The 16724-nt window shown below is 40.2% G+C and overlaps 1 protein-coding gene across 1 annotated transcript in view; it reads left to right on the plus strand.

Moving 5' to 3' along the window:
• Positions 1-10163: 10163 nt before the first annotated feature.
• LOC135499500 (uncharacterized) overlaps positions 10164-16724 on the plus strand; it is a 91316-nt gene continuing 84755 nt past the window's right edge. Inside the window, exon 1 of the mRNA XM_064790280.1 lies at positions 10164-10357. Coding sequence (XP_064646350.1) covers positions 10167-10357 — 191 coding nt within the window. The 5' untranslated portion in view covers positions 10164-10166. The remainder of the gene's footprint in view (positions 10358-16724) is intronic.

Genomic DNA, 16724 nt, shown 5'->3' on the forward strand with positions numbered 1-16724 from the left:
ATGACATGTATGGCGTCTGCAGTTTTTCGAGGTGCAGCCCGTTTCTTTGGAACAAACTGCCAAAAACCATTCGAGCAGAAAAAAAACCTGGATATATTCAAGAGACATTTGAAAACTAAACGTTGCTTGTTGAGGATTGGAGAGGGGCGCTTTGAGTGTGTTTTAACCTTAGAAAAGCGCCTTACATTACAATGACAATTATTATCATTACTAGCATTGTACCCGTGGTGCAGGCAGGTTCAAATGGGCTATACCTTGAATAGATTGAATTGCAATGAAAATCTAATGCAATATCAAAGGAGCAATATCAAAGGAGCAATATCGAAGAGACAAATTAAACCAACCATTTGTCAACAGACTCGGACCCTGTGGCGTGCTGTATGCGTGCATATAAAAGTAAATCAATTGGTCCGATAGAGATGATGAGGCAATGTGAATATGCCTCGTTCCTCAGTCAGCAATATGCCCCTTTTTATACGGAGAAGAAGGAGAACCCAGATAGGCCTTCACATGTCTGCCTCCAAATGGCTCCGACCAATTGCACTATCACTACTATAACTTTAAAATGCGTGCTCCTTCTACATGTAGCATGATCTCGGGCAAGGCACTTAGTCGACAGGCAAGCTAGAAGTTCAGCAAACGTGACCACATCTCGCTGGTTCTGCACTCTCTGCATTGGCTCCCAGTCAAAATGTGTATTGAATACAAACTGCTCACCACAACACACAAGGTAGTGCAGGGAAGAGCTCCTGTGTACCTCAATGAGCTAGTTAAGTTTCAATCTGGTCCAAGGCAGACTCGTTCCACAAGCAGTAACAAACTGCATGTAAAGTGCACCAAAACCGCCTATGGTGACAGGTGTTTCTCTGTCGGTGCTGCACGCTTGTGGAATGAGCTGCCACAAAACATAACTTCCCAGGAGTCCACTGCAGCATTCAAAAATGGGTTAAAGACCTGGTTATTCAGGAAGTTTTATGGGGAGTAGCGCTTTAACAGCAATCGTCTGAGAAGCGCTACATAAGCACTGCAATAATATATTATTATTATCAAAAAATTTTCTTTCTAATTTTTTTGCGATTATATTTCTTTTTTTTAACATGTATCTTTAAAAAGACTTTCACTTGAAAATAACTTACAATACCATTCATCATTCTTGTCCAGAAGTAATATTTGTAAGATATTCCTCCCATGTATTATTAGTTTTGTCACACACACGTGTAATGTGTGGTGCTAGAAACCCCTAAAAACACAGATTAGTGGAATTTTGGCATGCCGACTGCAACACCCGGGCTGCAGTATAAAGCTATTCTCTTGTGCAGCCTTCTGTCAATCAATGTTATTGGTATGAATTTACTCAAAACGCTCAAATACAAGTATAGTTCCATACTCCTAGTATATGATAATGCACACACATGTAGATAATAGAGCCTTTATAATTAAATAACATCTTACTATAATGTACACAACATATTTATAATATTTGTCTTAACAATTTATTACCAATATTTTTCTTAATGAAAAAATTAGGAAGATAGAAACTACCAATTTCTTGTTAAGACAATTATTATGAATTATATTCTTGCTAATTTCTTACCAATAATAGTCTTTGTAAAATCTTGTAAGATTTCAGTCAATTATTAATTTCTTAGTAATTTTGTTCTTATAGTTTCTTACTAAGAAAAAATGACTAAAATTTTTCTTATCAGATTCTTGTAATTTAAATTTTAGCAATATTTAATTTATCTCAGTAATTAATTGGTAATAAATAACTAATTTAATTACAGTTTAATTAGTAAGATTCAGGTCCTGGGATTGGTGGCATTGTAGAATCCCACTTCCTGTCTGCAATGTAGATGAGAGTGTGTTTGGATGTAACGCCATGAAACATTGGCATTGAGTCCTAGCTAGCACTGAACTTTCACATGAAGACTACTGTGTGTTTTTAACAAGTGTTGGACTGGCCACTGCATCAACTGGATTGTTGCTTGCATTTATAATAGACTGGTCTCCCCTGAAAGACGGTGTACCAAAACGGTTGGTAATGTGTAGAATATAGTTTGTATTCCATGCTGGACCAGTTGATTCCAATATAGAGTGCCTTCCCGACCAGCCATATTCGAGGGCAGGACAATGATTCATCATCGTCACGTGTCTGATTTGACTGAATCAAATGCTGTCATGGTCATATGGGCTTGCATTCATTTGTCTGTTGTCATCCAGCATGGCACATGATGACATCACATGAAAGCACTTTGCATGCATGAAATATTTCATCCAGTACCGCATTTTCCCCTGGGAATTCGTCCTTTGTCATCGTCCCAATGTGGTGACTCAATATTGATGTGTAAGTATCGGTAATCAGTCGGTAGGCTGCTGGACCTAGCCTGAGCTGGGTGGAGCTTTCATGGATTTATAGTCCTACGTGTATAGTACCCCAACTGCCAAGTGGAGCTGATCATTAATTTAGTGCACTCCAACAGTCGGCAGAGCTGTTGCCGTGTTACTTTTAGACAAGGTGGAGTGGGTCAGATGCGCCAGTTTTTAAGGAGGATTTCTGACTACTGGTAGTCTTTGGGGTCATCATGACTAATCAGGGCCCATAAGGTTACTCCGAACTTTGTTCTCTTCTGATATTTTCTCTTTACAGGTTGTAGGCCTAATTCTGCAGCTCTCCTAACCATTGCATGCTTCCCCTCTAACTCTGCTCTTCAAATAAAACCGCAGTCATGAAGCGGCTGATCTGTCTCAGTGCTGGTGTTGTAGGCTTCGTGCGTGTACATATGCAAATGACAACTAAAGAAAGGTGAGTTTCATCACCCGGTAAGACTAAAAATTTTGGTGGATGTGGGAACTGCGCTTACAGACCACCAGTAACAATCAATACAGCATTGAACATTCCTAAGAGTTGACAAAGGACAATCTCTGCTAGTATCAAACTGGCGGTTATGAAGGTACCTTTCAGCTGACGTACTTACCTTGTGACAGTAATTAAGGACCATTGGAGCCAAGCTGGTGAAGATTTGGCTCATTCACATCCAGGCGAGAGTCTGCATTGTTGCCGGATTAAGAGGGTGATGTAAGACACTGCATCATAGCCAGTTGTCACAATCAAGTAAGGGACATCAATGTAGCCTGATTATGAGAGAAGAGGGGGATGTAAGAGATGGCATCAAAGCCTGATGTCACAATCAAGAGACTGCATTGTAGCCTGATAGATATAAGCTAAGAGAGTGATGTAAGAGATGTCATCATGCCCTATGTCACAATCAAGTAAGAGACGGCATTGTAGCCTGAATGATATGAGAGAAGAGGGTGGTGTAAGTGACGTTATCATGCCCCATGTCACAATCAAGTAAGAGACTGCATTGTAGCCTGAATGATATGAGAGAAGAGGGTGGTGTAAGTGACGTTATCATGCCCCATGTCACAATCAAGTAAGAGACTGCATTGTAGCCTGATCGATATGAGAGAAGAGGGTGGTGTAAGTGACGTTATCATGCCCCATGTCACAATCAAGTAAGAGACTGCATTGTAGCCTGATCGATATGAGAGAAGAGGGTGGTGTAAGTGACGTTATCATGCCCCATGTCACAATCAAGTAAGAGACTGCATTGTAGCCTGATCGATATGAGAGAAGAGGGTGGTGTAAGTGACGTTATCATGCCCCATGTCACAATCAAGTAAGAGACTGCATTGTAGCCTGATCGATATGAGAGAAGAGGGTGGTGTAAGTGACGTTATCATGCCCCATGTCACAATCAAGTAAGAGACTGCATTGTAGCCTGATCGATATGAGAGAAGAGGGTGGTGTAAGTGACGTTATCATGCCCCATGTCACAATCAAGTAAGAGACTGCATTGTAGCCTGATCGATATGAGAGAAGAGGGTGGTGTAAGTGACGTTATCATGCCTCATATCACAATCAAGAGACTTCATTGTAGCCTTATGGGAAGGAATAGGGCAGTGTCACAAGAACTAATCTAAACTAAAGGTGATGAAGGAGAGATTTGCACTGACCTACTTTTATGACCTTCTGCCCTTCTTTATGACTCTGAGCTAAAGTAGTCGTGTTTGGTATCGAACTAAAGGTAATGAACAGTAGGTTTGTGCTAGCCCATTATTACCAACTGACGTACTCGGTGACGTTTAAATCTAAAGGTGTTGTCTGTATTTGATATCAAAATAAAAGTGTTTAAGAGTAGGTTTGCCCTGATCTACTTTTATGACCTACTAAACAACTTAAACACCGTTAGAGGAAGGAAGTCGCGTTAATGGTATCAAACTAAAGGTATTGAAAGAGCAGTTTTGCACTGACCTGCTTAACCCTTTCGCTGCCGCTGGTCGACGATCATCGACGGGAAAAAGTTTCCCTTCACTGCCGGCCGTCGACGATCATCGACAGATCACTATCGCAAGTATCGCCATCTCTCCAAAGACCAATGAACTAAATACCGAATTGGTGGCTGCATGTATGTATTGTACACAGCCAATGCTTTATATTTCCGCGAAAATTTTTGTATGTTGCTTCTCAAAGATTTGGAGTAAACAACATCTGAACTTTGTAAACAAATATGGCTGGAGAAGATTGGGTCAAGGTGATAGGTTTCAAAATGACTTTGGGCCTGATTTTCACCCTGCTCATGATACCCCTGGGGTCATACCTGATATGGGTGATGCTCCCCCCTTTGTGTACTTTTCAAAATTTTTTCCAACTGGAATTTATCGAGATTGGGCTGAAGAAACCAATAGATATGCCCTTGAATTGATGAAGTAGTGACTCTGGCAAGTTCAAAGCATTGTGTAAAGTCATATTTTGTAAAAAAAACCCTGGGATTTAATGTGACAACAGTCATTTCTTCAGAAAATCTTGTATCTCGTTAGTAATTAGCTAATTAGCATATTCATAATTAGTCAAAAAAATTTTTTTTCACTTTATAATGAAACTTTAGTATCACCTCAACAAACTTTTCCTTTACACCAACTTCCTATCTCTGATAGTTTATGAGCTAGAAAGGCCCAAAATTTACTACCTGTTTTTACTGTAAACCCCCAAAACATGCCCGGCAGTGTAGGGATTTTGGGCAAAAACGAGCCTGGCAGCGAAAGGGTTAAACACTGTTGGAGCAAAGGCACTGAAGGTATTGAAGTGCGGATGTGACAAAAGAACCCCTCAACTACTTTTTTCACTGCAGTTCAAATAAAACCTTCACAACTGTCATCCACCCTAGGGGCCAAATTCATAAAGGGCGTTAAAAGGTAAGACGTGTGTAACTTCTCCCTAATTAGTTTAAGGGGCCTATTCATATTCTGTGATGATTTAAAAGAAGGACCTCAATCTGTCTATTCAGTAGTTAAACGCTGTTTTAAGCTTAACGCCCTTGATCAATTTGGCCCTATTTGTCTAAGTTTGATTTCTATCTAGTCTGTCCATCTACCACAAATCTCCCTATCTACCATAAACCTACATTCTGGTACATGCATATACTACTTGTTCCATTCTCTTGTCATTCATCTCATTCTTTGCAATTCAATTCCGCCAGGCCACTAGTTTGAAATATCACAGAGATAGAATAAGATAATTGAATGCGGTTTTCAGCCGAGAATGCTATTAATTTGTTCATCTGTTGTATTTGGGCCCAGCTAATCCTGTCTCTTTATTGGCTCACCGTAAGGGGAGTCTATATGATAGCGCCGTGTCCATCGTCGTCGTCGTTGTCGTCTTCGTCGTATCCTAACAGTGGCACGTTTCTTAACTGCTAGGGCTATGAACTTGAAACTTTGTACACAGAATGCCCTAGGTCAGCTGACCTCTGACACTGATTTTCGGTCCGATCTGATTCTCTGTTTGGCCACCAGGGGGCCAAATGTCGATATCTAAAAAGTGTGATATCTCGCTTATTAGTGACTTGTTTTCGATAAAACTTTTGTTGTAGGTACTCATAGCAAATATACATTTTATATTATACGGGTTTTTAATTTGACCTTGTTTTCAAGGTCACAGAGGTCATATGGCGTAAATTGGCCATTAGAGTGTAAACTATGGCACGTTTCTTAACCACTAAAGCTATGAACTTGAAACTTGGTACATATAACCCCCTTTATCACATAGCCTCTGGTGCTGAATTTTGGTTCGATCTGATTCCTAACTTTGCCACCAGGGGGCCAAAAGTGGAAATCTAAAAAGTGTGATATCTCGCTTATTAGTGATTTGTTTTTGATGAAATTTTTATGGTAGGTTTTCCTAGCAAGGGTATATCACATATCGTACGTGTTTTTGATTTGACCTACTTTTCAAGGTCACAGAGGTCAAATGGCGTAAATTTGCCATTTGAGTGTAACTGGGGCACGTTTCTTAACCAATAAAGCTATGAACTTGAAATTTGGTGCACCTGATTCCCTAAATCATTTAACCTCTGACACCGAATTTCAGTCTGATCTGATTCTCGACTTGGCCACCAGGGGGCCAAACCTAAAAAAGTAAAAAGTGCAATATCTCGCTTAATAGTGACTTGTTTTCAATTCTATTTTTATGGTAGGTACTCAGAGCAAGGATACATCACATATCCTACGGTTTTTGATTTGACCTTATTTTCAAGGTCACAGAGGTCAAATGGTGTGAATTGGCCGTTTGTGTGTAACTATGGCACGTTTCTTAACCACTAAAGCTATGAACTTTAAACCTGGTACACATGACTCCCTAGGTCAGATGACCTGTGACACTGATTTTCGGTCTGGTCTGATTCTTAACTGGGCCACCAGGGGGCCAAAACAAAAAATTTGAATAGTGCCATATCTCGCTTATTACTGATTAGTTTTTGGTAAAAATGTTATGGTAGATACTCTTAGCAAGGATACATCACATATGATATGGGTTTTTGATTTGACGTTCTTGTCAAGGTCGCAGAGGTCAAACGGCTTAAATTGGCCATTTTAGCGTAACTGTGGCACGTTTGTTAACCCCTAAGGCTATGAACTTGAGACTTTGTACAAAGGACCCTCTAGGTCAGCTGACCTCTGACCCTGAATTTCAGTCCGGTTTGATTCTCGGCTTGGCCACCAGGGGGCCAAAAGTGAAAACCTAGAAAGTGTGATATCTCGCTTATTAGTGATTCGTTTGCAATAACATTTTTATGGTAGGTTCTCCTAGCAGGGATACATCACATATCATATGAGATTGGTCGTTTGAGTGTAACTATGGCACGTTTCTTAACCACTATAGCTATGAACTTGAAATTTGGTGCACATGACTCCCTACGTCATGTCACCTTGGACACCGAATTTCGATCTGATCTGGTACTCAACTTGGCCACCAAGAGGCCAAAACTAAAATTGGTAAAAAGTGCAATATCTCGTTTATTAGTGACTTGTTTTTGATGATATTCTTATGGTTACCATAATGGTACTTACTCCAAGCAACGATACATCGAATGTCATACCGACTTTGGTTTGACCTATATACTATACATGTACAATGTTTCTTAACCTGGATGAATTCCAAAGCACCAAATATCTATACGGTGAGCACAATGGCCCCTGGCCGTTTCATTATGAAACAAGCAATTTAAAAAATATCCAAAATAACTTTTTTGGCTCACTGTTGGGGAGTCTATACAATACCACAGTGTCCGTCATTGTCGTCCGTTGACATCTGAATCCTGTTTCAAAAACAGTGGCACGTTTCTTAACCTCTATAGCTATGAACTCGAAACTTTTTACACGGGATTCGATTCCCCAGGTGAGGTGACCACTTACACTGAAATTCAGTCTGATCGGATTCTTGACCAGGGGTCCAAAAGTGGAAACCAAGAAAGTGTGATATTTCTCTTATGAGTGACTCGTTTTCGATAACATTTTTATGGTAAGTTCTCCTGGCAACGATACATGACATAGAGTAAAAGGTCACAGAGGTTAATGGGCGTGAATTTGCCGTTAAAGTGTAACAATAATGGCAAATTTCTTAACCGCTTAAGCTGACAACTTGAATTTTGGTACATATGACCCTCAAGGTCAGATAACATCTGGCCCGCAAATTTCAGTCCAATATGATTCTCAACTTGGCCACCAGGGCCCCAAAACTGAAAAGGTAAAAAGTGCAATATCTCGTTTTTAGGTGACTTGTTTTCGATGATAGTTTTGTGGTAGGTTCTCCAAGCAAGGATACATCACATGTCATTCCGACTTTGATTTGACCTATATACTATACATGAAGCATGTTTCTTAACCAGCATGAATTCCTTACCACCAATTATCAATATGGTGAGCACAATGGCCCCTGGTCTTTTCATATTTTTTTTTTCGTTCTTTTTCACAATGTGTGGGTGAACTATGATGCATGAAAGGTTTTTTTTCATTAGAAAATTCCTGCTGAATTCTTCATTTTGCAACTGATTCCCAAACAAACCTGACATGCCAATGATTCAACCGTTTTTATTTTTGATGGCCACACAAAAGTAGGAAGTGTTTACTTAGTCTTGTTCAATTCATAATAGGAAATCTAATGCGAGTTAATTTTAATGTAACCGCATTCAAATATCTTATTTTATCTCTGAGATATTTAAAAAACATTTATATAGACATTTTTACTTTCTGGTAGGACTGTACATTTTACAATGTAATCAGACTCAAAATGGCCACGACCATGGATGTGGTTTTGAAATCAATCAATCAATCAATCAATCAATCAAATGCTCGATCGATCGATCGATCAAGCGATATCAACTACAGTCAGGTCCAGAAGTGTGTATTTGTTTTGGCAGTTACAGACCGAAAAGGAACCGCTTAGAGACCAATAGTCGCCTCATGTATTGCGGGGTTCGTACCTCAGATCTATTGCCGCGATGACCTAGGTTTTGCAGTTCACAAACGGAAATGAATTACGTTACGGACATAGGTCATTTAGAGTACTGATCGACGATCATTGACCGTCGGGATCTGACGTGACGCGACGATGATACGAACTTACACGAACCGGGAAAAAGGTGACGGACCTCATCCTCACCAATGACGTATTGCTGGGCGGACAGGGCAGACATTTATTTAATTCAGAACACAGGGATATTTTGGCCTTCATTGTTTAGGAGTTAGTCGTATCAAATTTCAACATCTTGCGAACACATCAATGGACTCGCCGCTATAAATCATCGGAGCGCTTGCCGCTGATACTGAGTGACTAATCAGCTTTCACTACTGATCATGACGTCAGGAGACAGCTGTAAATTAATGACAGGCCACATGAAATTCAACTTTCCTTCTTTTTTGAATGAATTACCCATATCTATTTAAAGAAGTAGTTGAATAGTAAACGTTTCACCCAAATTTTATTTGCAGACTTTCTCAAAACAAATATTTGAGATGAAATAATTTTGTTGACAGAAAAGAAGTGAAAACCGCCAGCGTTGGTCTTTATGATGCTAACCAATATGCAAATAAACACCTGTATCTTATCATTATGATGCGTGCCTCAGAGTAATCGACCTATAGCTTGGTTGCTCGGTGGGTATACACTGCACATTTTTTGGACAGTTCGTCTTGGAGTGAAGTGTACCTGTGTGTTCCGTGGAATGCATCATTGAAAATATGTTGTGATAGAAGAGATCACTCAAATTTTGCTGGAAAAAAATGTACGCACGCATTGATTTGTGTCATGTGTTGTGTAACGCATTTTGTTTGGGCGGGCGGCGCGGCTGAGAATACCGGCTTGGACTAGAGAATTATTTTCGATCATTTTGGATGGGCTGTTTTGGATAGATACTGGCAGGGGATTAGATTGGGGATTATATTTTAAAAACGGTAAGATAAAGGGCCTTTGTATAATCGGCCACCCGTCCGTTTCACCAGTAGTTTTCCCATGAACGTCATCTGTCATTCTGTTGCGCGATGAAGGGACCGGGGCCCTGGTCAATGCTTGTCGGTTCGTGGTCATGTCGTACTCTAAATAATAGCGTTACAGACCGACCAGGAACCGATTAGAAGACAGTATGATGCAATACATACTTGTGGACCTGGCTGTAAACTCTTTTAAAGTATCAATTTAGCCATATCGCAAGCTTTTGGGTGACTTGAGGACCTTAAAGATGTATGAAAATGTAATGGCCTAACCCTGTCAAGGAAACTACCATCCGAATTATTTATATCCTCTACGCTTGTCTGTTTTCAAGGTGGCGCTCATGCGAACCAAATCTACTGGTTATGTGAACAGAAAAGATGTGGTATACCCAGGCTGCCATGTCCTTGGACCTGACGTTGAACTCAAGATCTTCAACACCTCGGCTTTGACTTTAGATTTTGCGAGCGTCTCCAGTTTCCTGAAAGACCAAATGGAGGTATCATTTGATTGTAACCTCCAGTATTTCATAAGGTAAATGGAGGGGACCTCTTGCCTTTAACCTGTTAACCCTTTCACTGCCGGAGGCGCACTTCTGCGACAATCAATATTATTCCCTTTACTGCCGGAGGCGCACTTCTGCGACAATTATCCATACACTATAAAACCATTGAAATTTCGTTATTGAGCGTAGTTAGCGTAAAGTTTGATAGATGGCGCGGTAGTATAGATGGTTCAGCAAAACATGGCGGATGGTTTTATATTTCGATGTATGGAAGTTTATCGAGTAATTTGAAGTCAAAATGACCAAGAAACTGACTGTGTCTGAGGTCCTTGATGAGCTGGATATAGTGAACGATTCGGACTCTGGTGAGGAGTTCGTCGATGATGATGATTTAGATCCTGACTTTGATGTAAATGATGAACAAATTAGCGATAATGAGAGTGTGTATAGTGACACACAGGATATAGCCTACATAGTTTTTTCAAAAAAATTGTCGTCCTCATTATAAATTCAAGATGGCGGTATGCAAATTAGGGCAAATTATGGTCCCATTTTGAAGAGTAGGCAACACTGAACAACTTTTATATACATTGTTTTGCTCTATCTCCAGAGGCTTTCTCTCTACAGGGTGGAGAAATATCCATACTCAAAATCATGTTAAAACAAAGAAACCTACCGGCAGGTGAGGTAGCTAAAAATTAGAAGCTACCGGCAGTGAAAGGGTTAACCACGTATTTTTTTTATATTTAGAACTTCCTCATCTAACAGCCATCTTGCGTGCTGTATGAACTCGAAACTTTGTACACAGGATTCAATTCCCCAGGTGATTCAGCATGCTCCATGATTCAGCTCAAAAACTGGTGCCAGTGGCAGTCCGTAATGTTCTGAAACTAAACTACACTGTGCTGACGATCTAAGAGGATTCCCCATTGAGTTTTGGAGTGTGGCCTTGGCTTAGGGGAGTCACAAACATAGGATGCCATATAACGTCTTATACAATGCACAACCTTTAGGCCAGGACGTCATATGGCGTCTTACTACCATCTTGTTTTTAGCTCACCTGTCAGGTGAGCTAATACGATACCGTGGCATCTGGCGTCCGTCGTCGTCCGTCGTTAACTTTTGACAAAATCGTGGCACGTTTCTTAACCGCTTGACCCAAAAAGTTCATACTTGGTGTGTGGGTACCCCTTGGCAAGACCTTCCTTCAGAATGAAAATCAGCGCAATTTGACTGCTGGTCTGCCATATAGGAAAACAATACCTCGCAGACCTTTTTAGCTCACCTGTCAGGTGAGCTTATACGATACTGCGGCGTCTGGCGTCCGTCGCTAACTTTTGACAAAATCGTGGCACGTTTCTTAACCATTTGACCCAGAAAGTTCATACTTGGTGTGTGGGTACCCCTAGGCAAGACCTTCCTTCAGAATGAAAATCAGCGCGATTTGACTGCTCGCCTGCCATATAGGGGGTGGTCTTTGAAAACCTATTTTTGTCATTTTGAAGCTTATGGTTAAAGCTAGAGCGATGAAAATTTTATGGTGGGTGTATCTAATAAAGGTACATCACATATCACACAGGTTTTTGATTTGACCTTCATTTCAAGGTCACAGAGGTCGTACTCTAAAATTTATTTGATCATGGCACGTTTTTTTGCTATTGGTCATAGACTCTCTAAATTTGATATGTAGACACCTATTGGGCATCTCTACATGTTGACACAGATTTAGGTCAGTGTGACCTACTATTCAGGTATAAGTAGGTCAAAGTTAAAAAAGCCCATTTTCTTTATTCCAGCAGATTGAAGTTTGAAATGAAGTTTTAGAGGTTGGCCTGATATAGAGGTTTCGATATTAAATAGATTAATTTCTTTTCATATCACTAGGTGGCGGTATTGTGCAAAAATGTCAGTTGGCACATTGCCAGCAGTTTTGAATTTCGCGATTCGAGGCAATCCGTCGTGGTATCCCAGATGCGCAGTGTTGTACTGCGCCACTAGATCTGCATACTACAAGTATGGAAGACAGCCATTTTATGAATTTGAAGCGAGACGAAGAAGGAATTAAATCACCTTGAATCAATGCTAAAACTTAATCATCCGCTCTTCGGATGAGGTCGTATGTGTTGATTACATTCTTGTGATTGGTTTGAGATTATTAGTTTGTCCTCATTGCCAGTTGTTTTAGAAAATTTTGACTGTGATTGGAAGGTAAGATGAGAAACTTGTCACACTGTTCTTCGGCTTGGAATGGGGATAGTCAATGCAGAGCCAGTTGGTACAAGCTGCCTTGCGAATCGGGGTGGCGTAATAATACTGTGAAAGAACAATAAAATGATGAATTGTAGCAGTGTGTGTCAGAAATTATGTGATTTCCATTGCATTTGACGATCCCAAAGTTTCGAGAGTATGGCAAAATTGCGGCTGCCGTCAGTGGAGATTAGCGTCAAGTCGGAACCTTTCGTTACAATGTGGGCTTTTAAACACAAGTTAATGGTTTATAATCACCCAGACGCTACTCATTAGGTAAACCTCTACTAAAAACACTTGCTTTAATTTTTGTAAACATGTCACGAGTGCTTAAAAAGAACCATTTTTGTGATCGTTTTTCGTCGCTGTAGAAATGTAGACAGTCGGAGTCAGTCAGTGTGTCAACACAACAACGGTGTTAGTCATGAGGAAACCAGCCCTGTACAATTTATCTCCTAACCATCCTCCACCAACTAATGGAAAATGCCTTAGATGCCGGGGGATGGATATTTGATGAGGGGAGTGTTTCTGAGGAATAGTTTATTGACTTTAGCTCTCAGCTTATCTGAGCCAGGTAACCTCCTGCTGAGATGCAATAGGTTAGGGGAGGTTCCCTATCAATTTGAACTTGAACTGCAGTTATAGACAATGCTGCAGTGCAGTTATAATGCATACGAATTCGCTGTAAAACTTGGTAATTATTTGTTCACGATGTGTTCCTTATTTTTGCCTCCCTTTATTTACTTCGCCGATTTAATCCTTAAAATCTATCAGTACAGGTCTTATTATTTTACATAGCCTAGATAAATTTTGATCGCGTTTTGTCTCCTGTCAGATTTATTTGGTATCAATCCCTATTTTTTTTTAGAAAAGGTGTTTTTGGGTGCTGTCCGTTTAATCGATAACTGCTTATAAAATCAAATAACATTTTTTTAAGGTATTTGATATGAATTAATATTACTATTTGTCGAGTGGGATTGTCGTTAGACGTTGACTGTTGAACAGTTATGCGGGAATTCGCCAGGTATTGATCTATATGTCAACCTTGTTGAGAGTATATTCACTTCATGAATTAGAACCTTTCCCATTGAGAATGCCGAATTGTAAAATAGAACGTGATTGACAAACCTGCTGTTTTTCGCCAAAAATCATGTGTGCACGTTTTATATGTTCATTGTAATTTATTTCTTATTTTTGAGGACAATTTTGATTTGTTCTATAGAGTATTGTGTCATTGATTTTCATAAGTGCGAACCGTCTTCTAAGTTTTCAAGGCGGTTAAATTTGAATTGAAGGGCTGAAAGCTAAATATTGAAACTACTCTGGTAGCGTTTTGGTCCATCAGATTGCTTTTATTTTTAGCTCAGCTGACTAAGTCAGCCGAGCTTGTCAAATAAGTTGTTCAGTGGCGTCCGTCTGTCCATCCATCCATCCATCCATCCATCCATCCATCCATCCATCCATCCATCCATCCATCCATCCGTCCATCCGTTAAACCCATGGTGCACATTTTGTAACCGTAAGACCTAGAGACTTCAATTTTGCATTTCTGGATACTACTGGTCAAACTCTACTTTCAAAACAAGATTTGTCGCCATTCGTCCTACTTCCTGCGAGTGAGAGTGCATGAAGGAAACTGGCCTATATCGGCCTAGGAGCAGCAGAATTAGTCGAAATATGCTCTAATATTAAGATAAAATTCTTGAAAATCTATTTTATTGAGAAAAAGTTCAAAATTTTAACAGGAGAGGGCGCTACCTGCCTTTTAATTATTTCTGCCGATTCAAATTCCCGCCCGATGACGTGAGCCATCAATGAAGTCTCCTATTTGCCAGTTCTCAAAACATGGCAGCTACACAACAAAAGCAGTAGCTCCAGGAATAAATCACTGTTCACTTCAGCTTCGTAATCGATTGTACCCCCACTTTATTGTGTTTTGTGTGGTGTTCCTATTCAATCAACGATGTAAGGCCTTATTATGTTGGTTTTAATTGAGAAGGTGCATTATAAGCGGCGTACGAAATACTGAAGCGGAGACAAAATGGCGGCATGTTGTTTAGGCTTGGAGCTCAATGACACTCAAGTACCCAATTTTCTGCTGAAAAAGTAGTCTGGTAGGCGATATTATCACCAGTTCGTTTCAGTGGTAGTCATAAGGTCTTTAGGGACTACTTTCAGAAATTAGTTCTTGAAAATTTGGCCACATTTCTGTGAAAACGATATCGGAAGTGCATGCTCTGTTCGCGATGACATCGCCGATGTATTTTGAAGTGGAGAATTCCCACAGTATGTACAGTGAATCGGCATGATTCTGTTCGCCTATTAAGTTTTAGTTCTACGATTCTTTCATGAGTAAAAAGTAGACATTCTAAGCAATACAATAATGTCACTCCCATAAAAATTGATTGGAAATTGAGGGAGCTACGGCATTCTGTTCGGCAACTGGCAGCGCTGAAAAAATACATTGCATACTGTACAATACCAAATGGCACATTTTAAAAAGCGCTCATTGGACAACGTAGGGAATCACCAGAAATGACGTCATCGCTGGTCTAAATAGAAAACTACGGTGGCGCAGTAGAGCACAAGAAAAGGTTTAGCATTAACTTCGTCATGCAAGCTTCAGCAACAAAACGATTTCTCATGAATGATTTATTTGATCATCATCAGCTTGTTTCCCCTGATAGATATCATTTACAATTTCCATCAAAGTTTTCTATTTTGTGTATAGTCACATGTTATTTAACTGGCAAGGAGCCAAGCAGTTTTGAATATTCGCGGGAAAATACTTCGTACTTGTAAACGAGGCTATGACAATGAGTATCCTCATTCATGGCATAAACTTCATGTTTCGGTAAATATTTTCATACGATGATTTCACCCGAATTATGGTCAGGATTGAGGAATGAACAGTGGCATAATTATGTCAACCAAAATCATTGGTACCGTAGTGAACGCAAAAGGATATCAAATACCATGGAGCATGCCATTTTCATGCATAATGAACTAAACACCGGGAAGATATTAATGATATTAACTCAGCTGAGCGCCAGGCCCTTGGGCCTCTTGTTAATAACAACTATACCTTCGTCATCCCCGTGTTTTAAATTATGTATCCAATCTTTAAGTCCGTAAAGGTGTTTTTGTTGACAATTTTCATGTTGCAATCTCATTTACATTTCTGGTTCATACACCATTTTGTATGTCATGTGACCTAGAGTTTTTTCATGGGTTAGGTCAATACCTGGTGAATGGCAATTGGCAATGGCAATGTACCAAAAGTTTATCAAGCTATAAAACAGTACCAAAGTGTCAGTGGCCTGTGGTTTAACCAATCCAATTGTGAACCTGAGGTCAATAGGCTTTTAGTTTTGTAAACTGTATCAGATTCTTTTCTCCAGATTCTGTGGAGCTACCTGGTTTGACTAACACATGTGAAGTGACTTTATTCCTAGTATAAACCACGCAGGGCAGAGCCCAATACAGCATTACATCATTTACTTAATAGTCAACACAATACACACGCCGGATTACATCAAGATTGCCTAGGCCAGTACATAGCATTTCCCTGTTTATTAACCTAGGATTCCACATCCTCTGCCCCGGTACTGAGTTGACTTCTTTCGAAGGGTCATTATCCCGAAACCATAAGAATTTGACATAGTTTCTGTCCCTTTCTACAAAGCCTATTGAAAGAAAGGCACGTACAATGTCTGGCACTAATGCAATGCGAGATATGCGAAACAATACCAGCAAGTGGTGTAAATTTTGCAACAAACATGGTCCGGTGAATAGACGATCATTCAAGCTCACGCGACCGCTGTTCGCCGCGAACACAATACGCAATGGCGTGGTTTCCGAATTTTTCAGAACAAAGAAGTGTGGCATGTAGTGCGACTCACTCATATCCCATGGATTGTCTATAACTTCCTCCACGTAACCCTTTTCTATATGTTGACACATGACTATGGGCCGTGAAAACCGCAAACAAGCGGTCGTACCTCGAATAGACGTTGGGTGGCGCTTTACATGTTTTTCGGTGCGCGGTCGTGCCTCAAATAGACGTCTTCACATGTTTTTGTAAGCGGTCGTCGCTCGCGCAAACTTGTCTTGCATGTTTTTGTGAAAGAGGACGTCGGAGAACGCGGT

Source organism: Lineus longissimus, chromosome 15 (assembly GCF_910592395.1).
Source record: "Lineus longissimus chromosome 15, tnLinLong1.2, whole genome shotgun sequence".
NCBI lineage: Eukaryota > Metazoa > Nemertea > Pilidiophora > Heteronemertea > Lineidae > Lineus > Lineus longissimus.